Genomic DNA, 27256 nt, shown 5'->3' on the forward strand with positions numbered 1-27256 from the left:
GCCCCCACACTCACACTTTCGGGGACTGCCTCCCCCTACAATGTGGCCTCTTCCAGGGTGCACTGCCTGAAAGGTCTGCATTAGCCTCATTGAAGACCCCCCCTCCCCACTTCACTCTCAAGCCAACTGCCTCTGCTTCTGGGGACCCCACTGAAAATCTAGTTTCACTGATGGCCTTTAGCTCTGTTACAGGCTTCCCAGCCTCTCCCTTGTGTGTGCCCCCATTAGGAAGTGGGATGTTTGGTAGCAGAGGTCCTGAGTGGGTGTCCTTGGAGTCCCCGTGATGCCCAGGAATATGCTGAACTCCTTGATTGATCAGCTGACTGTCAGCATGGGGTTTGGCTGGTGGCCAGCGACAGTTGCATAGAGTGCAGGTTCTGATGACCTATAGGGAGTCTTCACTGAAGAGGCCAGGGTTAAAGATCAGGCAGCTGTGAGGCTCTGCTGGCTAGGGCTGCAGCAGCCATGTGGGAGGGGATGGAACCCAAGGACAAAGTCCTGTAATAAATTACGTGGGCCCAGACTGCTGGGCCATTTCCTCTTAAGGCCCTTCTGCCTCTTCCTCCTCTCTCTTACTCTCTGACACTCCCAGAACCCTGGCACTGCCTCGTTTCCCTGCTCTTTCAGAGTGCCTAGGGTGGAGGGGAAGGGACTCAGTGAGACCCCCGTCCTGAGAAGGTAAGGGAGCACCAGGGGCTTCTCTGCCTGCCAGCTGCACCGGTGGGGGGACTGGGTGGGGGAGAGCTGTGTTCTGCCAGCTGGGAGGATGGGAGGAGGGAGTCACCCCTCGGGAGGAGGGTCGCGGGGAGGCAGGAGGCGAGTTGGGAGGAATGGACTTGGCAAAGCACTGCAGGGCTCACTTGGAAACAAGGTGGGACAGGCCCATGAAGTAGAAAGCCAGAGATTCCTTTCAGGAGCCTAGAAACCAGGAATGCTAGCCCAGAGATTTGTTCCATTCGCTACAGAGCTGCCCTGGGGGCCAAGGTGGAGGAAGGAAAGCTGCCCTGGCCCTCTGCTGTAGGAAGGTGGACTCACTGGCAGCGGGGCATGGCTGGGGTGGGGGGTGGCTGGGGCCCAGCTACCCTAGCCGGCAGCCTTCCCATAGCAAGCGGACTCACTGAGGAGGAACCATGGAGCGTGAAGGGCCGCCTGGTAGGTGTCGGCTGTGCCTTACCTGCCATCCCACCGCACCCTCACAGCACACTGGTGTTCTTGCCTCCATCTTATGGACATGGAGACTGAGGACCACGGAATGGGGTGCAGAGTCGAGACCAGACTCCAATGCCCAGGCTCCTCTGACTCACCTGTGTACCTTCTTGGACAATTGCAGACAATTGTGTCCATCACCTCTGAAAGGCTTGGGCTCCTGGGGTGAGGCAAGACCCTGCCTACCTGGCCCAAAGCCTCCTGGGGTGGGGATGTTGGGGGCACAGAGTGTCTGGGGGAGGGACTCCATTGTGGGTTTCCATGGGCTGCCTCACTTGAGCTGCCAGCATGGTGGGCATCCATCCCCATTTCGCAGATGAGAAAATTCAAGATGCAGAATTAGGAGGGTCTGGTAGCCAGCAGGAATGGGGCCCCACCCTAAATCATCCATGTTGGGTATGTTTGTTCCCCCCAACCATGCCTCCCTGCCTGAGGCCACACTCTGTACCTCCGGACTTAAATTTTGTTCTAACCCATAAAACCCCTGAACTCCATTCAAGATTTTAGTTCAAAGAAAACCAAAAATCTGCCAGGGCTGGCTCTCTGAGCCTGGAGCACATGAACCCAGTAAATCTGTTGAGAACTACTCAGCTCAGTAGCACTTCCTGCAGGAAGCATTCCCCACCGCCCAGGACCTGCTGGGCACCGTGCTGACTGACCCTTGAGTGCCCCTCCCCAGAGTACCTGTGCTTATGTGTTTGGCTGGGCCCTGGGGTATTCTCACTTAGGCATGGGGGCCAGGTGCAGCTCAGTGGGGAGGGAATGTGGCAGGATGAACCTTCTCGGTTACCCAGTTGCATCAATATCACTGCACACTTTTCACATCTTTCACAACCTCTCTTGCTTCCATGTTGTCACTCAGTCCACATGACAAGTTACAGTGAGGAAGAGCAGGAATTGCAAGTTTTTCACAAAAGGGGCATTGAGGTCAAGGACTCAGGGTTGACAGGTCCTGTCCCAGTGTGCGCTGCCAACGCAGCACCACTGTGAGCTCCCGCCTCAATGGTGCTGCCATCAGCCCCTCCTGTTCCTCCCTGTCACTGAGCTTGGTGGCTGATCTTTGTAGGAGGTCGTCCCTATGAGAAGGGAGTGGGATTTCAGGAACCCAGACAATGCCATAGACAGCAATATAATTAATAAAAGCAACATAAATAATAAAGGTATATGGATGTAGAGAAGCCAAACATGACAGAAAGGAGAAAATGTGAAGGAAACGTTTTCCTGCACCTCCCTCCCTCTATGCCCTACACCAATCCTCCATCCAGGAGAAACCACTGGTAATAATTCAATATAATTACCTCTAAAAAGGATGTATTTTTTTCTGCTATTTTGATTGCATTTAATTCCATCATGGTCTGAGGGCGGATATTATTCTTTTAAATTTGTTCAGGTATGTTAATGGCTCAGAATATGGTCTATCTTGGTGAATGTTTCACATGAACTTGAAAAAAATGTATATTCTGTTGTTGGATGAAGTATTCTACCAATGTCAATTACATTCAACTGATTAATGATGTTGTTGAATTTGATGATGTTCTTACTGATTTTCTGCCTGCCAGATTTATCCATTGCTGTGTGCACTCTGCGTCTCGAACTATAATAGTGGACTCATCTTCTTCTCCTTGTAGTTCTACCTATTTTTGCCTCATGTATCTTGATGCCCTGTTGTTAAGTACATACACGTTAAGTAATGTCATGTCTTCTTTGAGAATTAGCCCACCTGGATCAATTTATTGTTGTTTGCTTGTTTGTTTATTCTCTTTGAGGGGGGGGAACAACTGAGCTAGGGAAAGAGAGAGAGAGAGAGAGAGAGAGAGAGAGAGAGAGAGAGAGAGAGAGAGAGAGAGAAGCGAGGCTCCTCCAAAGCAGGGTTTCATGCTCACCCAAAGAGAGGATTGTGCTTATGAACTCTGAGATCATGACCTGAGCTGAAGTCAGCTGTTTAACTGACTGAGCCATCCAGGTGCCCCTGTTGTTTATTATTATGTAATGCTCCTCTTTATTCCTCATAATTCTCCTTGCCTTGGAATCTGCTCTGTCTGAAATAACCAAAGTTAGTCTACGGCCATACCACCCTGAACGCGCCCAATCTCGTCTGAAATAACCAAAGTTACTCCAGCTTTCTTTTGATTAGTGTTAGCATGGTATGTCTTTATCTCTTTACTTTTAATCTGTGTCTTTATTTTTAAAGTGGGTTTCTTGTAAACAGTACAAAGCTGGGAGCCTCAAGTTTTAATAGATGAAATCTTCAAATCCTAGTGATCATTTAAAGATGGGGGTAATAGGATGACTCAAATCTCTTACTCACAATTGCTAATCTCATTCACTGGGATAAAGAATGCATGGAAAAGAGCAGGTGTAGGAACAGAGGAGATGAATTGCTGTGATCATGCTGAGTTTAACATGTTCATAACCTACCTGCTGGACATATCCAGAAAATGGGGACTTGGTAGATCTGGAGTTCAGGAGAAAACCAGGGATTGGAGACATTGATTTTGAACTTGGAAGTGCTTTAATCCTAGCAGTGGCCCTGGAAGAGGATGGGAATGCACAAAGGGGGTGTGCAAGCTGAAAGAGAATAGAATGGGGGCCACCAGATCAGGGAGAATTCTTTGGTTTCAATGACAGAATCCAAATGACTTAGCTCAAATAATCAAAGTACAAAAAGTTAGAGACAGAATTTCTGTCTTTTGTCTCCTAAGTACCAACTTTATTCTCTGGCAGTTTTGGAATCACATTTCAAAACTTTGTGGCTGGAAAGAAAAACCAACCCCCAGGTCCAATTAGAACATCTCAGGGAAAGTCTGTGCTTGACCCTGGCTTCGGTCATAGGCTGGTTCTGGGGTACCATGATTTAGATCATTGGCAGTTTTTATCAGGAACACAGTTTGGACAAAGGAAGGAGAATTCCCCTGAAAAGGAACAGAGGAACGCACTTCAAGCAGACCAATCAGCATCTCCCTCAGATGGGAAGAGATCAAGGTGAAGGGAAAGGTCCTAGGAGGAGATTGGGAGTGCCCCCAGAGCCAAAGCGAAGGTGGGGAAGTGTAGCCCTCCAGAAGCCAAGAGGGTACAGTTGGGGGACTGGGGCATGTCTGAAAAAGTCCTGCCATTGGGGAACCTGGGTGGCACAGTTAAGTGTCTGACTCTTGGTTTCAGCTCAGACCATGATCTTTCAGTTCACGGGTTTAAGCCCCACATCCGGCTCCTAGCTGACAGTTCAGAGCCTGCTTGGGATTCTCTGCCTCCCTCCCTCTCTCTCAAAATAAACAAATAAATTTGAAAGAGAGAGAGAGAGAGAGAGAGAGAGAGAGAGAGAGAGAGAGAGAGAGGAAGAGAGGAAGAAAGAAAGAAAGAAAGAAAGGAAGAGAAAGAGAAATCCTACCACTGATTTCAGCCTGGAGGGTCAGTGAGATGTTGGTGACCTGGGAGAAAAGGCAGGGCTGGAAGGATTAGTGGGGGCATCAGGGCATCCCTTCCCCTGGGCAGTTCTGTGGGGGTAGTGCTCATAGGTAGAAGGAAAAGCAGGGAGAGGGCAGTGCGGTAGGCTGAGGGTCATTTCTCTTTTCTCAGTGACACAGATCAAGGTGTTCTGCAGTGTGAATCATGGGAGGGAGCTTTGAAATAGGGATTTTTTGCAGAAAGAGTGCACCCAGGCCCATGGGAGGGTCTTGGGCATTTCTAAAGTCCTGGAAGAGGCACAAGCCACGAAACTGCCCTGGGCCGTCTTCGCGGTGGTACAGCCTGTCCCTGGTATGCTCGGCTGGGGCTGGGGCTTTGCAAGGTGAGAGCAGGAGTCAGCAGTATTCATAGGAACGGCGCAGACCAGAGGAGTCCACATGGCATGCAGTTTATTGAGCTTTATTTTTGTCTTCCATTTATGGGTATTTCTAAAACCACTTTGTTCTAAACAAGATGTGAGGCAGTGTCAGGCTGGCTGGGACAGAAATGAAGACAGGATGCAGGCTGACAGAAAAGGAGAAACAGGGGGGCCGAGAGGTTGTGATGAAGTGAGGTAACAGTTGCTCACAGGAGAGGGCGTGGTGCTGGGCTGGGGTGCAGCTGGAGGACACGGCTTCAGAGGCAGAGCCATTCTGAGACTGGGAAGACCAGGGCCAGTGAGAGGGAGTGGACGTCACTGGAGTCTGGGGGTCAGAGGAGTGTGGGCCCAGGGCAGGGGGTACCTGGGAGGCACATCCTGGAGTCTGGATGGGATGTGCAGGGAAGTCAGAGGCCATGGGTAAGGGGGCAGAGGGTGACAGAGCCAGAGGCCATGGTTGGCCCTCGAATATCTACCTGGGGCAGGGAACCAAGGAGTCAGACTAGTGGTGGGGAGTCAGAGGCAGGGCTCTGGCTCTGTGTCTTTGCCCCCCAGCCCCTCACTGGCTGTGTGAGGCTGGGGGGCCGGGGCACCGGACCAGCCTCCCTCGGGAGAGCTTCTGGGAGCCAGAATTCAGGTAAAGGCTCCTTTGCACTTTTAAACAGACCCTTAAATTTTCCCAAAGCAGAGAAAGTCAAGCAAAGTGCATGGATTTTGGTGTTGGGCAGAATTCCTTTCTTGTCTGACCAGTTGAATAGTTTGGGCAAAGTCTCTGTTTTTTTTTTTTTGGCCTCTGTTGTTCTATCCATAAAATGGGGATACTGGCATTTCCCAGAGCAGTGTTGGCTACTTGGGAAGTCCCGCCCTTAGGACAGCTGTTAGTTGTTGGGAAGTCGAGGTTTCTACCTCAGAAATGGGAATACACAGATTTCAAAGGCTTGCCTGGTTGGTCGGCTCTGCCATGGCTACAGGTGTCAGGGGCTGGGGGTGCAGGCAGTCTCCTGGGCCTGCTCCCTGCCCCCCTCCCAGAGAAAGGAATTGAAATGTGGCCTTAAGTGTCAGCAGCCCCACGCCTGGACATGATGATCCCTCAGGGGCCTCACAGTGCTTCCTGGGGAAGGGCTGGGGGCACAACCACTGCACGAGTATGCCCTGTGTCTCTGATCCCACAGAGGCCCTGCGAAACCGCAGCCACTTCTAGCTCAGGAAGGAGCATGCGGAATCCCTTGCAAGACCTGCTCCAGCTTGTACAGCTGGTGGTGGCAGAGCTGCACCTTCCCACTGTGCCTGCCAACTCCCCACCCCTGTGGAGACACACTCCCGAGGGGTCCATGCAGGGCGGTGGGGCCCAGGGCCCAGGGCACCTTTCCCAGATTCTCAGCCTCTGTCCACCCCCAGACATCCCAGTCCAGGAGATGGAGGACAAGACCAGGGTGGGAGGCACCATGCTGCCTCGGTGGTAGAGAGAAAAATGTCACCTCAAACCTTAATAAAGGCAACCTGATGACTGTCTTTTGCATTGTAGGCGTTCCTCAAATATGGAAGGTTTAGAGGTTTAGATTGTCATTAAATCGGTAAATGCCCATACACTAAACACAAAGTGAATAAGAAAATTCTTCATCTGTGTTCCTGAGTGCCTCAGTCGGTTAAGTGTTTGACTTCAGTTCAGGTCATGATCTCACGGTTTGTGGGTTCAAGCCCCATGTTGGGCTCTGTGCTGACAGCTCAGAGCCTGGAGCCTGCTTCGGATTCTGTGTCTCCTTCTCTCTCTAGTATTTCTCCTTTCTAGTATTCTAGAAAATACTTTGTCTAGAACAGAGTGTCAAAAGGCTCTTTGTCACTTCCACCCGCTGCCTCCACCCCTGCCTTTTGTCTCACCTCCCCGCTCACTCTCCTCAGCCCAAACACGCTGACCCCAACATCACTTGCACTTTACCCTCCGACTTTGTTAAAGCTGCACCATCCTTGGAGAAGACGCTTCTTCCTTCCACCGTGAGTTCTCACTCATCTATTAAAGCCAGCGTCAACTTCTCTCCGAGGGCAGTATTCGTGGTTCCATTGAACAAATCATTGCCGGGCACAGGCCTGTGCTGGAATCAGGGAGTGCAGTCCCTGAAGAAAAAAGAGCCAGTGCGCCTTGTACTGCTCACTGCAAAGGAGGGCCAGGTGCTGGTGCTCCCAGTCAGGACAGCAGCGCGCAGGTCCCCCCAAGCCCTCCTCACCTGCAGTCAGGGTTGCCAAAGTCCTCCTGAAGCCCCAGGAGGCAGTCAGGCACTGGGGGCAGTTCTGAAAGGAGATAGATCAGGGGTGGATTCCCAGCTGTGCCGCCAACTTACTGGGTCACCCGCCCTTTGTGGGATCCCATTTAACAAATGGGGGAACACCTGTGTCTTGGGGTGCTAGGAGATTTAGATAAAGCACATCACGTGTCTCTAGCTATGCTGGCTGCTCACCTCAGCATTCCCCATGGTGTGTGTGGTGGTGACTGGCTTTCACAGGTGTCCAAGCAGATAAAACATGTGTCAGATGACAGGGGCTATGTCTTACGTATGTTTGGAACCACCTGCACTCCCCAAGTCGAGCCCAGTACTGAATGCAAAATAGATATTCAATAAAGATGAGTTGGGCTAGAAGAAACTGCGAAAACATCTTCTGACACTTGGGTGGGGCTGTGACTTATCCATGTGTTTATTCAAGAGTCATTTCTTGAGCCGGGCCCCATGCAGGGCATTGGGGGATCTGCTGTGTGCACACATGGCCCCTGCCCACCACCAGGGGCTCCAAGGCAGGGCCCTGAGGACTAACGATCTGCTTTCTCTCTGCTCACAGGCTTGGGGGAGCTGCCGCCTCAGGATGTCGGCCTTCAGGCTGGTAAGAATTGCATGTATTCCATCTCGGGGTTATCTTGGAATTGCCAAAGACTATATCAAGTCACTCAGCGAAAAGCAAGGAGGGCCCACAAGGAAAATGTCAGAGACAAGGGAGTAAGAGGAACAAGACAGATTATATCATCTAAAGAAAATGGGTTTGGCCAATGTCTGGGCCTGAGCAGGTGGCCACAGCTGGTGCAGTAATCCCTCACTCCTGTTTAGGGCTTAAATGCCTTGACAAGGGGATTTTTCTTTTGTCGTCTCATTGTAACAGCTGCAGGGAGCTCACTCAGAGTGGACGGAATCAAACAGTGGGCCCTATCTCTACTTCGGGCTCTATACCATCTTCCCTCAGCTTAACAAACCTCTAAGTACCTGCATGGCCCAATGGCCAAGAGATGGCTCCATGTGGAAAGGCAACAAATTCTGAGACACTGCCCTGCCCTGGGGTGGGGGTGGTGGGCACAGGCCTCCAGGCAGCTGGGGTGGCACATGCATGACCAGAGAAGCTTGGAGGCTGAAGGAGCCCAGAGGAGAGCCCCAAACCAACTTGGACATCTTTCCCTCCCCCCGCCCCCCCATCCCCGAATTCCAACCCAAACCCAGGAAGGTGAGATAGCAGGAAGTCGTTTTTTATAAGAAAATGTCCCAGATATTCTTTTTCTGCATGCAAAGCCACACAGTGGCCATGGTCTCCTTCTGGCTGCTGGATCCCCACTGCTGAGAGGGAGCAGCATCGTCCAGCAACCGAGGGTTCCAACTATCTGAGTCACAGAAGGGTGGCTAGGGCTGTTTTTTCCAGAACTGTTCTAGGCTGGAGGGAGAACACACATGATTTCAAAACTCAGGTTGCTTTTGGGACCTGAATCACCAACTTTAGAACTTGGCACCATTTTGGAGCAAGAGGAGCATGGGTTGTAAGGCAAAGCCAGGCTTATTTCACAAAGGAATACACCCATGGGATGCCTTAGTCCTAAGGATCCCACTGGGAACATGACTAACTTCAAGCAGAGTTCAGAAAGCTACCTCTTGGGGGCATATTATACTCAGTTGCATTTGTGTGCCTGCTCTGTCTTCTAAGATTGCAAGCTCCTTGGGAAGACAGTGATGGCCTGATTCACCAACGATCCCTTTAGATGGTCCTAGTGACCCCTGAATAAAAGGCCTGACATGGGGCTCAAGCTCACAAACTATGAGATCAGATCCAGCTGAAGTCCGATGCTTAACTGACTCAACCCCCCTGCCCCTCTAATGCCCTATATCCAAACACAGATTACACTAGGGGATAACTTTGACATATAAATTCAGTCTATGACAGGCTTTAAAGTTTAATCTCTATTGTTAAGAAAACTCAAACATGTTGGGGCACCTGAATGGCTCAGTAGGTCTGACTTCAGCTCGGGTCATGATCTTGCCATTCATGAGTTTGAGCCCAACACCAGGCTCTGAGCCTGGAGACTACTTTGGATTCTGTGTCTCCCTCTCTCTCCTCCCCTCCCTTGTTCATGCTCTGTCTCTCTCTCAAAAATCAATAAATATTTAAAAAAGAAAAGAAACAAGTTGAATAACTACATTAAGGAAAAAAGCATATTTTTTTGAAAGCAATTAGCAGTGGACCCTACCCCGCCACCTCAGGCTAGTAAAATCTTTTTTTTTTTTTTAATGTTTATTGATTTTTGAGAGAGAGAGGATCTGAAGCAGGCTCTGTGCTGACAACAGAGAGCCCAATGTAGGGCTCAAACTCACAAACCATGAGATCATGACTTGAGCCAAAGTCAGACGCTTAACCAACTGAGCCACCCAGGCGCCCCATAAACTCTTTTATTATAATTAAAATAGGACTTGAGTTGGGAGAAATTTGATTTTCACACTTCAGAAGTACATGGCAGGTTGGGCGTGAGGTGGGGTTTTCTCCAGCAGCAGCTGAAGGTTCCTCCCTCAAAGACTACGGCTAACATGCTGCTTGGGAAGCTCTGCCAGTTGCTTGCTCTATGACCTAGGCCAGGCTTTACATACTCTAGACCTTAGTCTCACCATTTGTCAGATGAACGCGGGGCTGTCTGAGGCTTCGCAGGACATCAGGGGCAGAGCCTTTTCTGGCCCAGTGATCCTTCCCAGGAGTGGGGAGACACAGCTACAGCTTCTGAGGTGCAAAGACCACAGGTGAACTAACCACCTGTTACGCCAGTCAGCTGACACCCACTACTCCAGTCTTTCTCAGCCTCCTTCAACCTCCTCCTCCTGCCCTCTCCAGCCACCTCTTAAAGCCAGATTGGCATGGTCCAAATCCCAACACTATCACTTATATCTTTGTGGTTAAATAGGAATAAGAATACTGTTGTTGTGAGGATTACATTCAGTCATCAGAAGCCACATATAATCCCAAACTTTGATAATGACATTAGGACAACAGATGTTCTTAATGTGTACAGTGGGCGACAGTGGTCTAGGCAAAGAAACAGCACATGCAAAGGCCCGGAGGGATCTACGTCATGGTGCAACTGAGAAATTACTGGGAGGAGGTGGTAAGTGCCAGGACTGAGCCTGCTCTGTCCACAGCAGTGGTCATGAGCCCCAGCTGGTACTGAGTGCCACAAATATGTATGCTCTGAACCCGGATGTGCTGTAGGTCTAAAGCACATGCCAGATCCAAGGACTCCGTGCAAAGAATGTGAAATATCTCATTAACAATTTTTACATTGCTTACCTGTTTCAATGATAATATTTTGAATATATTGGGTTAAATAACATTCTGATGCAGCCATTCTGGAAAATAGTATCCAGTTTCCTTAAAAAGTTAAAAATAGAACTACTCTATGACCCAGCAATTATACTAGTAGGTATTTACCCAAAGGATACAAAAATACAGATTCAAAGGGACACCTGCACCCTGGTGTTTATAGCAGCATTATTGACAATAGCCAAATTATGGAAACAGCCCAAATGTCCACCGTTGATGGATAAAGAAAAAGTGGTGTATATATGTGTACAGTGGAATATTAATCAGCCATCAAAAAGAATGAAATCTTGCCATTTGCAACTACGGGGATGCAGCTGGAGGGTATTATGCTATGCAAAACAAATCAGAGAAAAACAAATACCATATGATTTCACTCATGTGGAATTTAAAACAGATGAGCATAGGTAGGGGAAGGGAAAAGAGAGAGAGAGAGAGAGAGAGGAAAGCAAACCGTAAGAGACTCTTAACCATGGAGAACAAACTGAAGGTTGGTGGAAGGGGACGATGGGCTAGATGTGTGCTGGGCACGTGCTCTGACGAACACCGGGTGTCATATGTAAGTGAGGAATCACTACATTCTATGCCTGGAACCAATTTTACCACATATGTTAATTAACTTGAATTCAAGTGAAAACTGGAAATAAAAAATAACCAATTCATAGAATTAATTTCACCTGTTTTTCTTTACATGTTAAAGGTGGCCGCTAGAACATTTTCAATTACACATGCAGTTTGAATTATATTTCTGTTGAACAGTGCTGGCCTTAACCACACGCTAAGGATTTACAAATCTTGCACTGTATATAGCCTCCCTTTCTGGCAGCTGAGGGAATATGATAAGTGCACTGGGCTGTATCACTTGCCCCGCCCCTGAGGTGGAGAGGATGGTGCTCACCAAGAACCCCACCAATTGGGGAGGGGTGAGCCCTCAAACAAAAGTTGAAGACCTTTATTTATTTTAAAAAACCTTTTTACATGTTGGTATTCAGTTTTGAGAGACAGACAGAGCGTGAGCAGGGGAGGGGCAGAAAGAGAGACATAGAATCTGAAGCAGGCTCCAGACCCTGAGCTTTCAGCACAGAGCCCAACACAGGGCTCAGAACCCACAAATTGTGAGATCATGACCTGAGCCAAAGTCAGACAGTCAACTGACTGAACCACCCAGGTGCCTTAAAAAATTGATGACTTTTAAAGGAGATGAGTAGATCTTGCATTGCCTGTGTATTATTTCAACCGTTAGATTTTTTTCTGATTTTGGCTTTGGGTATCCCATCATGTGCATGCACACACAAGGTAGCTGACTTAAGGATGAACATGTAAATAGATCTTTCTCTTTGCCACCATCACTAGCTTCTTCACCATCCTCCCCCACCTCCCACCATAAAGGCAAATGAGGAAACTGAGAGCCTGGTGCTGGCACACATTCTGAGCCACCCCAAGGCCCTGGGCAGAGCACAGTTTTCAGTCACATTAGTGAAACCCCATATTCCTTCCAAATGAAGACTGTGAATCTTTACATATCTGTGTGTACAGGGGCTGGGAACCCTTCAGTGCAGAAGACTGGTTGGGAATATTTTGAAATTCAAAGATCTCAGGTCAGCCTAATCTCCAGCGTAGGCAGTCATCAACATTTGTTTGCTTTTTTTAAAATTTTTTTATGTTTTTTTAATTTATTTTTGAGAGGCAGAGATGGCATGAGCAGGGGAGGGTCAGAGAGAGAGGGAGACACAGAATCCGAAGCAGTCTCCAGGCTCTGAGCTAGCTGTCAGCACAGAGCCCGACGCAGGGTTTGAACCCATGAACCACGAGACCATGACCTGAGCTGAAGCCGGAAGCCGGACGCTTAACCGACTGAGCCACCCACGCGTCCCAACATATGTTTGCTTGATGACAAATCAGTAATACCCTAGCTCCAACCACATTTTATCAGATAGGGAGGGGTACAATGCCCAGGCACTGTGAGGCATTCCTGAGCAACACAAGGTCTTTGGCACCAGCAGTCCCCATCCCATCTGCCCCTGCAGAGGAGACAGGCTTCTGTGGGTCTACTGACAGGCCTGCACTGGAGCTTAGAGGAGAGGCCTGAGGCTGGAGCTCCTGGATGACTCATCTGACTCTCCATTTATCTAACTATACGCAAGCACAGACGATCTCTAGGGCCACCTCTTCTACTCTGGGAAGAGAAAGACATGGCAGGCAGGCACACAGTATCAGGGCACAGTGCTCTTTCAGTGAGGAGGCAACAGAGTCTATCTCTCTTGGGAGACATTAGTATGAAGGACCAGGTCTCCAGGAAGTGGGGTGTTCATGGCTTCCGGTCTTTGTAGTGATTTCTGTCTCATGCTGGGGCCCTTCCACGTTCTCTCCCACAAGAGCTCTTCCTGCACCAGTTGTTAGGTATTTCCTATCACGAAGAGCAAGGAGGACCCCTGGGACTCCATTCATCTCCTTGCTTTCTGCAACTCCTCCTCCATTTCTTGAGTCTCAATGAGACTCTTACTTTCTTTGCAGCCAAGAGCTGCTATTTCTCTTCTTCATTCTTTTCCTGATTCGGCTGCTCATACAGTCTTTTCCTGATGATAGAGGTCATGAAGAAGCTCTATTTTCTGCTATGAGCCTTCTCATTTATTTCCTAGTAGAGCTTGGGTCACGTTCTTTGATTTCTTATTCCAGCCCATGTCACGCTCATGCATCCTCAGTCTGGATCAGAAATGGTGCCTCTTTTTCATCTCTGGTTAATGTCAAGTTTGCTGTGAGATGCCCATCATCTACCTTTGACTTTTAAGCTCGCTTTGGTGATCTGCCAGTGGCTTCAGCTGCACGCTACAGTTTCATCCTCTTTGTGAGAAAGCTTCTCCAGGATCTCCGAGGTGTCTGGTGTGATTGGATGAGTTCACTGAGCCCAGCATGTAGCTCATGCTTGTTTTCTGTATCCTGCAGCAACTGTTCCTTGCAGTGCTTTTTAATTGGCTTTCATTTTTATAAAATTGTGCAGACACACCATTTAAAGACTCAGTCCCCCACTGCCTCTTCCCCAGAGGTAACCACTGTGAAGCCTGCTAGCTGATTCTTTGATATTTCCCTCTGTGTCTGGAAAGAACATGCTCATGGCGCTATTGGAGTTTTCAGTCTCAGGCATCATCTATTACTGACTTCCAGCCATGTCAGAAATACCTTAGCTCCTTGAGCCTACTCCTCTCCCGCAGTACTCGTGTCTCTGTCCTCCCCAAATTGTTAAATGTAGCTTTGATCAGATCTGTGTATAGAACTCGCTTTTTTTTTATCTAAGTAAATGCTACCCCCAACTGAGCCAGCGTACTCTATGTACTATGCTTTCCTTTGCTAGATTTTGTAATTGTCTTTTCCACACCTATTAAGTTTTCTGTGTATTTATCATGTCTTTAACACCCCCACTTTCTCCCGGACATGTCAGTCTCCTCTCAAAACGTTTTGACTCATTGGGAGGTCAGCCAGTTTCATCCTCAGAGGGAAATCTCTCCCAGAGTCGGTGACTTGTGATATCTAGATTGTGTCTTGTATTTCTGAGGCACACATCTTGACATCATCATGGGATCTCCTTCACAGCCACTCTAAATATGGCTTTTGCCTCTCCTTTATACTAAATCCCTTTTCCTGGACGTGAGGTCTTTCTCTTGGTTTGCTCCCTCATTTTGATCTAGACATCCTGCAATAGCTTTCTGAGAAAGGATAACAACTTGCCTGTCTAAAATATATTTATTCATATTGTGAATGTCTGCTGGGCATAGGACTCCGTATTGGATAGAGTTTTCCCTGAGAATTGTGAAGATGTTTATTCCATGTTGGCTTCTGGCTTCCAGCATTACTGATGAGAAATCTGACACCATTCTAATTTTTAAGCCTTTAACAAAACTTTTTTTTTTCTCTCTGAAAGCTTTCGTGATTTTCTCTTTGTCCCAAGTATTTTGAAACTTCATGATCATGAGTGTTGATATGGATCTATTCTTATCCCTTGTACTATTGACTGAACCTTGTTCTCCAGTTGTTTTTTTTCTAGAAGGCTTATGGGATTTATATTGTATCTTCAAAAACGTTTGTGTCCTTTATACAGGAATGACGATTTGGCTGGGTAAAAAGTTACTGGATTTCTTTTTTCTTTCTTTTTTCATTGTGGTAAAAAAAAAAAATGCCTAACATTAAATTTACCATGTTAACCATTTTCTAGCATACAGTTCAGCATTAACTATAATCGCATTGTTGTGCAACAGATCTAAGAAATGTTTTAAAAAATGTTTTAATGTTTATTTATTTTTGAGAGAGAGAGACAGAGACAGAGATAGAGACAGAGCACAAGTCAGGGAGGGGCAAAGAGAGAAGGAAACACAGAATCCAAAGCAGGCTCCAGGCTCGGAGCTGTCAGCACAGAGCCCGATGTGGGGCCTGAACTCACAAACTGTAAGATCATGACCTGAGCTGAAATCGGCTGCTTAACCAACTGAGTCGCCCAGGCACCCCCAGATCTGAGAATTTTAATCCTGCAAACTTGGAATTCTGTGCTCACTAAACACTATTGTCCCTCCTTCTACCTCCAGTCCTTGGTAACTGCCTTTCTACTTTCTGTTCCTGCGATTTTGACTATTTTAAATACTTTTTTTTTTAAGGTTTCTTTATTTTTGAGAGAGAGAATACCAGGGAGGGGCAGAGAGAGAGGGAGACACAGAATCCAAAGCAAGTTTGAGGCTTTGAGCTGTCAGCACGGAGCCCAACGCAGGGCTCAAATCCATGAACTGCGAGGTCATGACCTGAGCAGAAGTCGGACACTCAACAGACTAAACCACCCAAAAGCCCCAACTATTTTAGATACTTCTTAGGAGTGGAATGATGCAGTATTTGTCTTTTTGTGACTAGCTTATCTCACTTAGCATGATGTCCTTGAGGTCCATCCACATTGTACCACATGACAGGATTTCCTTCTTCTTTAAGGCTACAGGATATTCCTTTGTATGTATATATCACATTTTGTTTGTTTATTCATCTATCAATAGGCACATGGGTTGCTTTCATTTCTGGCTATTGTGAATAATGCTGCAGTGAACATAGGAGTACACATATGTCTTCAAGATCTTTTTTGAATTTCTTTGGATGTAAACTCAGAAGTAGGATTGCTGGGTCATATGCTATATACATTTTTAATTTTTTGAGGTATCTCTGTATTAATTTCCCCAGTGGCTACACTAGTTTACAATCCCACCAATAGTGTATAACAGTTCCAATGCCTCCTCATCCTCCCTAACACTTGATGTTTTCTGTTCTTCTGGTAGTGGCCATACTAATAGGTAGATTGCTCTTTTCTTGAGCTCTTTTAGTTGTTCAGCTCTCTATAGGATTTGAAATTGTCCTCAATTTTCTCCTAAGAAGTGAACTCATCTCTATTTTTGAAGTTCAAAAACCTTTACTAGTATATGTCTTGGGGCTGATTTTTCTTTGTCACTATTAACTGGTACCTGATGTGCTTTCAATCCATAGATGCAAGGCTGCTTTAATTTCTGGAAAGTTGTCTTGAATTATATCTTTAAATAATCTTCCTGGGTTTTATTTCTAGTTATCTTCTTTGGGCTCCCATGTATTTTTGTCCATATTTCCTATCTATCCTTTTCTTCTTAATCCTCATTTAAGAAATTCCTGTGTCCTTCTGCTCACAGTCTCCTCCTGTCTTCAGTGATCTTTTCTGTGTTTTTAGCTGTCCATGTTCCCTGCTGTTTCCAATTCTGCTTTCATTCCTGGTCCATGTTTATCTCTTTTCTTCCATTTCTTTCTTGAGCTTTGCCAACTCAATTCTCATCCCTTTCCGTTGTCTCAGCATCTAATTTCTGAGCTCTTGCTTCTGATCTATTCTTCAGTACATTTTTGGAATCCATAGTGAAATACTTGGCCACAAGTCCCACTGCTCTATGACAGTTTTGTTGGTTTGTTTGTTCCCCCTGGTATTATTCCCCTGCTCCTTTCCTCCTTTCAGATTTCAGTATCTTTGTAGGTAGACCCGTGCTGGCTGGGGATTACTCCTCTTGAATGGGGTGAGCTCTCTTGGATCAGAAGGAAGTTCATATGGGTCAATGCCATATTGTAGGCTAGGAGAAACCTATGAGATTTTAGTCTTGGCTTCTTCTCACCCAACAAGTTTGGGTCCCATAGGGCTATTCACAGGGCAAAGACTCTTTGTCCACCTCACAGTGGGACCATTTTCCTGCAAATATGGCTTATCTGTTTCCTAGAACCAAACTAGACCAGAGAATCTTCCATTGCTACCTCCCACTGTTATCCTGGCAAGAGCAAGAGAGGGTGGGAAAGGAGAGAGGGAAGAAGAAGGAGAGGGAAAGAGGAGGAGGAGCAGGTGTGGAGAGAGTGTTGGAAAGGACAGCCCCCAGGAGAGGTAAGTCTTGAGCGGGACAGGGAACATGGAATGGGTGTCTGACCACTGTCTTCGCTCTTCTCTCCAGGGCGACCATGTGTGGCTGAACCCCCTCCCTGCCAACAAGACCAGCGTGGCCATCGGGTGTGTCGTCAAGGAAACGAAGCCTGGCAAGATCTTGGTTGAAGATGATGAGGGCAAGGTCAGTCAGTGTAGCCAGGCTCTGCAGGGAGGCTCGGCCCTCTCAGCCCCACCCCAACCCTCACCACTCCAGGGTCCTGAGCCGTTGCCCTCTTCTGTCACTGCTCCCCTACACAGGTGTTCCGAACCCAGTGGGGGAAACCTACCCAGCAGTGCAGACTACAGTGGGGTCCTGTCATGGTGGACATCACGCATCTGTCTTGGGGAACGTTTCTATAGTGAAAAAGCAAGGAGCAAGTAGGTAGATGGAAAAGTAAGCCAATTAGGGGAAGCAGGAAGGAGTGAAGTGAGGGAGGGGCTGTGAAGGAGAGGGTGGCAGAAAGTTGGTTTGCAAAGTAACGGAGAGTAAGCCTGGAGACAAGGAGGAAAAAAAGGAAAGGTGTTCTTCAAGGAGAGGAGGGCCCAGGAATGTGAGAAGGAAGAAGGTGAGGCTCAGTCGGTACTGAACAGAACAGCCCCGGTGAGAGAGAAGCAGAAGCTGGGGTGGCCTGCAGGATTCCAGCTCAGCCATCTGGGGATTAGAGGGTAGCATCGGCCAAGTGTGGTGCTGTGAAGAAGGGCATGCAGGGCAAGGGGTCCAGCTGGTCCCTTCAGTCCCCCTCCAGCAGCCCTGTTTGCTGAGGTGCTGCAGCATGGGGTATGTGGAAACATGGACTCCAGGGAGAAGATCCTAGGCTAGGGAAGCCAGTAACATAGGAACAATTATATCTTCTCTCTGCAAAATGATGTTTTACAGTTTATAAAGCACCTTTATTCCAGCCATCTGTGAGACCCCCCAGCTGATCCTGCCCCTGATTTCAATGACCGCCAAATCCGACTTCTGGCTACAAACTCCTCTAACCCTGGTCTGAAATTCACCTTTAGCCCTGGCTTCACACCAACCCCTGGCTCTAAGCATGTCATTTCTCCAACTGCAAACTGCCCTGATCCTCCCGCAGGTTTTCCTTGACCTCAGCCAGAGCCTGGTCAGGCCACCAGGTCAGCTGATCTGCTGAGAACTTGGAGAAGAGGTACAGTGGGTTGGCCCACGTGGAGGCCACCCACCCCTCAGGGGAGTCTGTGCCCTTTGTTGCAGGAGCACTGGATCCGAGCAGAGGACCTTGATACCCTCAGCCCCATGCATCCCAATTCAACACAATGTGTGGACGACATGATCCGCCTGGGGGACCTGAATGAGGCAGGCATGGTGCATAACCTCCTGATCCGTTACCAGCAGCACAAGATCTATGTGAGTCCCCATTTCCACGCCCCACTCAGGAGGCTTGGTCCATGTACACGGACCTCCTGGCTGGGGAAGAAAACCAGGCACCAGAGGTTTGGAGCCAGGCACACCTGGTTCAGTCCTCACTTCTCATGCCCTCACTGTGTGAGGTGGGCAAGGAACTTAACACTTTTCCTTGGCATCATAATACCTTTGCGGTCTCAGAAAGCTGATGTGCAGCATGTCAGCACAGTCCCTAGCACACAGTAGGTTCTCAATTAGTGCTGTTTCCTTCCTTCATCTGTGGCTGAGTGGAAGGCCTGCTCTGATGGCCAAGTGGACCAGAGGCCGCAAGCGTGGGCAGTCTTATGTCCCTTCCTAGGCATATGGCAGAGACAGGGTCACTAGGCAGAAGACCCCTGCCCTCTTGTGAAATGGGTCTGTGAGGGTCAGGAGGGCTGTTTGAGTAGATGTGGGTCCTTCTTTCAAAGTCTAGCAGTGGGTGGGAGGCTCACTCCAGCCCTAAGGCTTATATCCTCCTTCCAATGCCCATTTTCCCAGGAGATGGAGCATTCAAAACTGGCTCCAGCCCCTCCCTAAGTGGGTGTGGCCTAGGAAGTTCTTGCCTGCCTGTGCCTCTCCTAGTTCAAGGTGATGGGTTTGGCTCTGAGCAGACCTTCAGGGATGAGTGAGCAGGGGACCCTGAAAGAGGGGAGGGCTGGTCAGGAGAGTGAGGAGGCTCTGGGGTGGAAGGGGGCAATAGGGCACACTGAGTTCACCCTGCTGAATGTGAGTCAGAGCTCCTGGGACTAATAACCCCAATAAGCTACAGTGAATTATAGTTTATCCTTTCCAAAAAGCTTATGCTTGCATTCTTTTATCTGGTTGTCATAGTCCTTGGAGTCAGAAAGATGAAACCCTCCATTCCTAAAATGAAAACTTGGATGTGGATAATCATGTGACTTGGTGAGGTGGCTCTCCCTGTCCCCTTCCCAGGCCTAGTCGGGGCTCCAGATAAGCAGCTGGTCCTGAACGGGGGTCCTAGGAGGGATCAGTGGAGGCTATGATTGTTGACCAGCCTCATGGAGTCCCTGTGGGAGGCAGATGAAGACTCATTTCATAATTTCAGCCCCTTTATAGTGAGCCTTCTGAATACCAGACAGAATGTTGAACATGTAACCAAGACCACCTCATTTATCTTCTTGTGAGTGCACTTGCCCCCAACTCGTGTTCATGTGAACATCCCCATCTTTCCAGAAGGAGGATCTGAGCAGCTGAATGTCTTGTCTCCCTGGCCCAGAATCAGACCCCACATCCCCACCAGACTCAGCCAAGCCTGGTAGCCCACAGCAGCTTGTGCCCAAGGCCAAGTTCAGGGCCAGGTAGTACTGGCCTTCAGAGCAGAGAGCACTAACCACTGGTTCCCTTTCCCAGACATACACAGGCTCCATCCTGGTGGCCGTGAACCCATTCCAGGTGCTGCCCCTCTACACCCTGGAGCAGGTGCAGCTGTACTACAACCGCCACATGGGCGAGTTACCACCGCACGTCTTCGCCATCGCCAACAACTGCTACTTCAACATGAAGAAGAATAAGAGGGACCAGTGCTGCATTATCAGGTGGGGGTCAGGCTCCCTATATCCCTGGGGGTCAGATGGGCCAGGCACTAGTATCTAGTGAAGCAGGCAGCACCTCCTCTCCCTAAACCTCTCCCAGTCAGCGTGCCTACAAGGCCTGTTTGCTGTAGGGGCTCCCGCCCAACTGCAAACAGCCTCCTCAAGGCACCCAGCTTGCCTCCACCTGGTCCCTACACCCTCCACCCTGACAGCTCCTGCCAATGCTTCCTTCCTTCAGAGTCTGCTCTTCCATGGCACCAGCAGGGCCTACACTGCCCCAGCCTTAGGCGAGTATTTCCTCAAACAAGGAAGGAACAATAGGGATGGGCACCTTTAGAAATGAGACCCAGGATGTCTTCTTGGGGACATAAGGGTCAAATAGGTGATGTTACACACACACACACACACACACACACACACACACACACACACACAAATCTCTGGGCAGGACTCAGGTGAGGACAGGGGTAGCGGCAGCTCCTAGGGGCAGCTCTCAGGCTGCTGAGGGCCAGGTGGGACATATCCTCCTCCAGTCCAGGTCCTGACCCTACTTCAGGGGCCTCCCTGCGTCCTGCACAGGCCCTCCTGAGGGAAAGGAGAGATAGAAGGGAAAGGACGGAGGAGGGGGAATTTGGCTCAGGGCTTATTGCTTGGAGCTACAGTAGTCATTCATTTATTCAAGGGTCCCCTGTGCTCCAGCTGCATGCCCGTATCTCCTTAACATGAGGAGAGAGCAGCAAATGAAAGGGACTAAAATCCTCACCTCATGGAGCTTACATTCTAGAAGGGCAGACAGACAATAATTAGGCCAATCTGAGGGCAGGCAATGAGCACTTTGAAGAAAAGCCCTGTGGGGAAGGAGGAAAGACAGTGATAGGCTGCTGTCGTAGGTGGAGGGCAGACAAGGCGTGGCCTGTCTGAGGACAGGATATTGGAACAGAGACCAGAATGAAGTCCTACAGCAATAGATGCTCACATTCATCATTCTCAGCAGCCCTTTGAAGTAGATCTTCTTATCCCATTTTACTGTTAGATAGGAAAACTACCACCAGAGAGGCTGCTTTCCCAGAGACTTCATAGCTGTTCAGGAAAGAATTCAAACCCAGGGCACTGGAAAAGAAGACAGAGAGAAGTCTTCGGGTGGTTTCCACTTCTCCAGAAGGGAATGGAATTATGTGCCAACAAGAGCTAGTACTCGGTATCCCTCTGGGGCTCTGCCTGTCCCCTCCGTGTGCTCCCAACCTGCCCCCACCCCCAGGATGGGAAACAGTAGCCTAACTGCAAGAGCCTGTCTGAGCAGAGCTGGGCCCCCGCTAGCCTGGAAGCTCACCAGGCTGGCCTTCACTTCCAGGGCAGCAGCACCTCAGGAAGAGGGCAGAGCACCCTGATCTGCGGCTTCTTGTGCGAACAGAGCCTCACTCTGAGTCATATCGCCTTCTCCTGCCCCCCCTCCTCCCTTAAGGCCATGAGAAATCACCTCTGCTTTCCCCTCAGCATCTGTCTGCACCTTGGAGGGCTGTTTGGGGAGCCTGAGTTTGCAGGAGTGGCAAAGGGTTGTTGATCAGACTGACTTGGCTGGCATAGTGATTGTGAGGGTTTTTTTTTTAATGTTTTTTGTTTGTTTTTGAGAGAGAGAGAAAGACCAATTGGGAGCTGGGGGAGGAGTATAGAGAAAGGGAGACACAGAATCTAAAGCAGGCTCCATGCTTTGAGTTGTCAGCACAGAGCCTGATGGGGGGCTCAAACTCACGGACCATGAGATCATGACCTGAGCCAAAGTTGGACGCTTAACTGACTGAGCCACCCAGGTTCCCCTAAGCCTCCATATATAATGTTTGGCATTTTCCATAATAAAAAGTAATTGATACAAAAGTGACATTTAAGCCTCAATAATAATAGTAATATTAATCACTATTAACCTGAGTGTGCTATGTGCCAAATTCAAGTATATTTTTTTAATGTTTTATTTATTTTTGAGACAGAGACAGAGCATGAGCGAGGGAGGGACAGAGCAGAGAGACAGGGATACACAGAATCAGAGGACAGGCTCCAGGCTCTGAGCTAGCTGTCAGCACAGAACCCGACGCGGGGCTTGAACCCACGAACCATGAGATCATGACCTAAGCCGAAGCCGGACGCTTAACGGACTGAGCCACCCAGGCGCCCCTCAAGTATATTTTTAACGTAATTCAACTCCTTAAGAAAGTATTGAAAACAAGTTTTCATATCTCACCATTATGAAATTAATACCTATTCACTATGAAAATTTTACAAAATGTTATATTGCTGGAAAAAAAATTACTAGATACTTTTGGAAGAAACATCTTCCCCTACCCCCTTGGTTACAATTATACTGAAGAGTATGGACATTTGTCATTTATTGTACTTAATAGGCATTGTCCGCATTTACTGAAAGCCCAGTATCGACTTGGCTCTAATGTTCTCTAACAGGAGGGACCACAACTAATCTCCCCCATTTTATGGTATTTCTGATTTTCCACAATTGTTCTTTTTTAAGATTTTTTTTTTTTAAATAATGTCTACACCCTATGTGAAGCTTGAACCTATAACTCCAAGTCACAGTCTCCACCAACTGAGCCAGCCAGGTGCCCCTGATTTTCTACAGTTGTGATGATAAATGAATAATGCTTTAGTGAGCAGGAATCTTTGTAGAGAAAGCTTTTTCTGATTTTAGGATTGCTTTCTTAGGTTCAGGGCAGGATAATTCTGAAGGTTTCTGATACCTATGCCGCATTGGGGCCGATGCAGTCTTCCTTCTGGCCAAAATAAACTCACTGCTCAGGGAGAGGACGTTACATCAAGACATTATGCCGTCTGGCCCTGTTCATTCATCAGTAGCTACTGATCACTGGGCCGGCGACACTGCAATGAACCAGATCCACCCATGCCTGCAAGGGGCTCCCATCCAAGCAGGACAGAGAAGATGAACGAACATGCCAGTAACTAATCCAAAGTAGACAGCTGAGACCCACAGGGAAAATGGGGTGGGATTTGTGCACAGGGAGAGGGCAGGCCTGTGGTGGGTCTGCAGAAATGTTGGGGGTACTGTTTTATTGACTGTTTATTGGCTGTTTTCCTGGCTGATGCCCTGCGTGCCCTCTTTGCAGCGGAGAGTCCGGGGCAGGCAAGACAGAGACCACCAAGCTCATCCTGCAGTTCCTGGCCACTATCAGCGGCCAGCATTCGTGGATTGAGCAGCAGGTCCTGGAGGCCAACCCCATCCTGGAAGGTAAGCAGTCACCCTCAGGATGGGCCCTCCTCCCTAAGCCCTGCAGGCTGGAACCTTCCTGCCAGGAGGTGCCCTTGGGGAAGAACAGGACGGGCCTACCCTTTCAGTGACTTCTCAGGACCCCTCAGGGCAGGAAAGACCGGGAAGCAAGAAGAGGAAAGACCAATGACCTTACAAGCTTTTACTAAGTGTATTTTTCACGGGATTGAAACAAGTATTGCTTTTAAATAAAGACTGTGGGATGAAATCTGTTTGGGAAATGCTGGGTGTGTCCGCTTGAGAGCCGTAGTTCCTAAGCCTGTGTTAAGACTGTTAGAGGTCTATGAGGGGTGACCCCCGTGCAAGATGAGGGAGGAGGTGGCAGGAACAGACAGGAGATGTCGCTCATCTGGAATGCCCATTGGACACTCGGGAAAGGGAAAGTGGAGTTTGGCAGGATGAGGTTCTAGCTGCATGTGGAGCTGCCCCTGTCTTCTCTAGCCCAAGGGGGAGCTCAGAGCAAAGTGCCCGTATGAGTGCCCTGCACTGGGCACAGTGCCAGGTCTCAGTGTCCCCTCGCTCAGTCTCTGGTGGGGGCAGCCCAGAAATGTGCTATATTGACCCGCCCGTGCCCAGACATGGTCAGTGGTTCTCTCCTGTTTCTTTATAACAGGAATGCTTTACATACAAAGTTCATCTATAGTTTTATGAGTTTTGACAAACTGAGTCAGAATGCCCATCATAGTCCTGTTAGAGAATGGTCAGCCCAAAACTTTCCTCATGGCCTCTCTTCCCAACACCAGCCGTGGCAGCCACCGACTTCCTTTTCTCCCCTATACAGCTGACCTTGAACAACGAGGGTTTGACATCCACAGGTCCACTGTGGATACATGTGGACTTGTTTTTGGATAAATACTGTACAATGCTGTAAATATATCTTCTCTTCCTTATGATTTCAATAACATTTTCTTCTCTCTAGCTTCCTTTATTGTCAGAATACAGTATATAACACATATAACTTACAAAGTATGTGTTAATCGACTGTGTTATCAGTAAGGCTTCCAGTCAACAGTAGGCTATCAGTAGTTAAGTTTTGGGGGAGTCAAATGTCATACACAGATTTTCGACTGCACAGAGAGTCAGCACTTTATCTATTTTCCAGAAGGTTATAAAAATGAGATCAGAAGGTTTGCAGCCTTTTTTGGGGGCTGACTACTTTTGTCAGCATGATGCATCTGGGCTTTTTCATGTTGTTGTCTGTACCAATACTCGTTTATTACACTGCGTAGAAGTGTCACAGTTTATTTGTGTACCAACCAGCGGAAGGACAGCTGGGTTGTTCATAGCTTATAGTGATTATGAATAAGGCTTCTACAGACAGTTGCTTGGAGGTTTTTCTGTGAACATATAGTTTTCTCCTGAAGGAACATGTGAGCATAAAATCTTTGGGTCAGATAGTAAGTGAGCCATTTGATCTTTGTCAGAAACTGCCAAAATGTTTCCCGAGTGGCTGTGCTGTCTTGCATTCCCACCAGCAAAATACAAGAGTCCCAGTTGCTCCGCATCCTCGCCAACACTTGGGACTGTCAGGGTGGTTATTTGCTACTCTTATATATGGCATCTCACCATGGGTTTTTCTTTATGTTCATTTATTTATTTTGAGAGAGAGAGAGAGAGAGAGAGAGAGAGAGAGAAAGAGAGAGAAAGAATCTCAAGCAGGCTCCATGCTCAGCACAGGGCCCAACGTGGGGCTTGATCCCTCGACCCTGGGATCACATTCTGAACAGAAACCAAGAGTCAGATGCTCAGCTGACTAGTCACCCAGGTGGCCCTCACCTCATGGTTTTAACTTGAATGCCCCTTATGGCTAATGATGTAAGCATCTTTTCATGGGCTTATTTCCTATCTATGTATCTTCTCTGTATGTATTCAAATCTTTTGCCCATTTTAAAAATTGTTTCCTTATTAATGAATTGGGAGCTCTTTATATATTCTGGATACAAGCCCCTCATAAGATATGCATCTTGCAAATATTTTCCCCCAGTCTGTAGCCTCTCTGTCCATTGTTCTGACAGTGTCTTTTAGAGGGTGTACATTTTAGATTTTGATAAGGCTCCATTTATCTTTGTTTCTCTTCTTGATTATGCATTCTGTGTTGTATTTAAGAAATCTTTGCCTCACCCAGAGATTTTCTTCTATGTTTTCTTCTAGATCTGGTACAGTTTTAGGTTTTACATTTAGATCTGTATCTGTTTTGTGTTCATTTTTTTCTATAATACAAGGTCTGAATCGAGTTTCTCCTTTTTTATTTTTTCCCTCCCATTTCTTTTCTTCTTTCATAAAAATATCCCAGAATTTCAGCCCCATTTGTCAAGAAGACTATTCTTTCTCCATTGGGTGGGCTTTGCACCTTTGTCCAAACTCAGTTGACCATACATATGTGTGTTTCTGGATTCTCTGTTCTGTTCTATTCTCTCTTTCACCATCCTTTCACCAATACCACGCTGTCTTGGGCTCTGTAGCTTAGTCAGGTTTTCCATCAGGTAGCACACGTCCTCTGGTGTTATTTTTCTATTGCAAACGTGGCCACTGTGGGTACTTTTTCTTTCCATATACATTGTATAATTGGCTTGCTAATTTCTACCAAAAAGAGCCTATTTCAGGTTTTCTTGAAGAGAGATGTGGGTCACATCAGAGAAGCTTGCAGAAACAGAACTATAAAACGCACCTTTGACCATGCTGTAATCCAAATGCCTTCTGAGCCTGGTCCCTGCCAGCTATTGCTGCCCTCCCTGCAAGCTTGCCCTCCCAGCCCCTGCCCTTTAGCCCAAGCAATCTTTCCAAAATGCCAGTGTGTTTCCAGACTCCCTCAGAAGGTTTCCTGCTTCTCCCATCACCTGCAGACTAATTACAAACATCTTAGCCTGGCATTCAAGGCTCCGTGCACAACTAGTCCCATCTGTCTTCCACTGCTTTCCTCTACGTTTTATGCTCCAGCCAATTTCCCACTCTGCAAGCACACCCATGCTTATTGACACTGCACCTTCCCTTGCCCTTCGTCTTCCTCTCAGCATATTCGCGGCTACCACCGCTCTCCAGGGCAATGCTACCCGTCCTTCAGCCCTGGGATCAGCCACCTCCTCTCAGAAGCCTTCCCAGATGATCCCAGTAAAAGTAAATTTCCTCCTCTCTGTTCCCATCATGGGCATCACCCTCTGGCCATCAGCCTTCGGAAATGCCAAGACAATCCGAAATGATAACTCAAGCCGCTTTGGGAAGTATATCGACATCCACTTCAACCCCAGCGGGGTGATCGAGGGGGCACGCATCGAGCAATTTCTCCTGGAGAAGTCCCGGGTCTGCCGGCAGGTGAGGCCTCCCTCTGCTGCATTGGACCTGGGGAAATCTCCTCCCACCCTGGACTGGGAGTTGGGATGAGGAGGCTTCCTCTCACGCCTCTCACTCTCACGCCTCCCAGGGCCTCCCCAAACCTGCATAGATTTGCTGCCACTGTACTTACCCTGAGATGGGCCAAGGACCCCTAGAATTGGGTAATGATGGTCCTTTCCTACTATTCAAGAAAAAGAAGTGATAGGATTTTCTGTTTTGAATTTTCCATCTGTATCCTATTCAACATTCTTTGGTGCCTACTACTCACCTCTACTAGAATTCATTCTAAGGTCAGGCCAGTCCCCAGCTAAGGATCTGTATCCTGACATCACTCCCTGGCTAGCGACTTCAGGCAAGATGCCCTCAGTGTTGGGAGGAGCAGCAGTAGAGGTGTGGGAAAGGCCTGGGAGGGGGGAGTCTGTGGTGAGGGCATTTCGCACAGGGGTGTGGGCGAGAGCTGACCTTGGAGGCCCAAGATGAGGACATCTACCAAGCCAAACAGAACATCCCTCAGGTCAATGTCAGAGCCACATATGGTTGACAGACAGACGTTGGAGCAGAAACTGGGATGGGGCTGAAGGTGGGAGGAAGTCCC

General features: G+C 48.2%; 1 protein-coding gene across 1 annotated transcript in view; it reads left to right on the plus strand.

Annotated features, from left to right (window-relative positions):
- The first annotated feature begins 7859 nt into the window (after nt 1-7859).
- MYO7B (myosin VIIB) overlaps nt 7860-27256 on the plus strand; it is a 73307-nt gene continuing 53910 nt past the window's right edge. The window contains exons 1-6 of the mRNA XM_029934770.1: nt 7860-7897; nt 17113-17226; nt 18301-18453; nt 19861-20045; nt 23171-23292; nt 26498-26640. Coding sequence (XP_029790630.1) covers nt 7880-7897; nt 17113-17226; nt 18301-18453; nt 19861-20045; nt 23171-23292; nt 26498-26640 — 735 coding nt within the window. The 5' untranslated portion in view covers nt 7860-7879. The remainder of the gene's footprint in view (nt 7898-17112; nt 17227-18300; nt 18454-19860; nt 20046-23170; nt 23293-26497; nt 26641-27256) is intronic.

This window comes from Suricata suricatta, chromosome 3, assembly GCF_006229205.1.
Source record: "Suricata suricatta isolate VVHF042 chromosome 3, meerkat_22Aug2017_6uvM2_HiC, whole genome shotgun sequence".
In the NCBI taxonomy this organism is placed as follows: Eukaryota; Metazoa; Chordata; class Mammalia; order Carnivora; family Herpestidae; genus Suricata; species Suricata suricatta.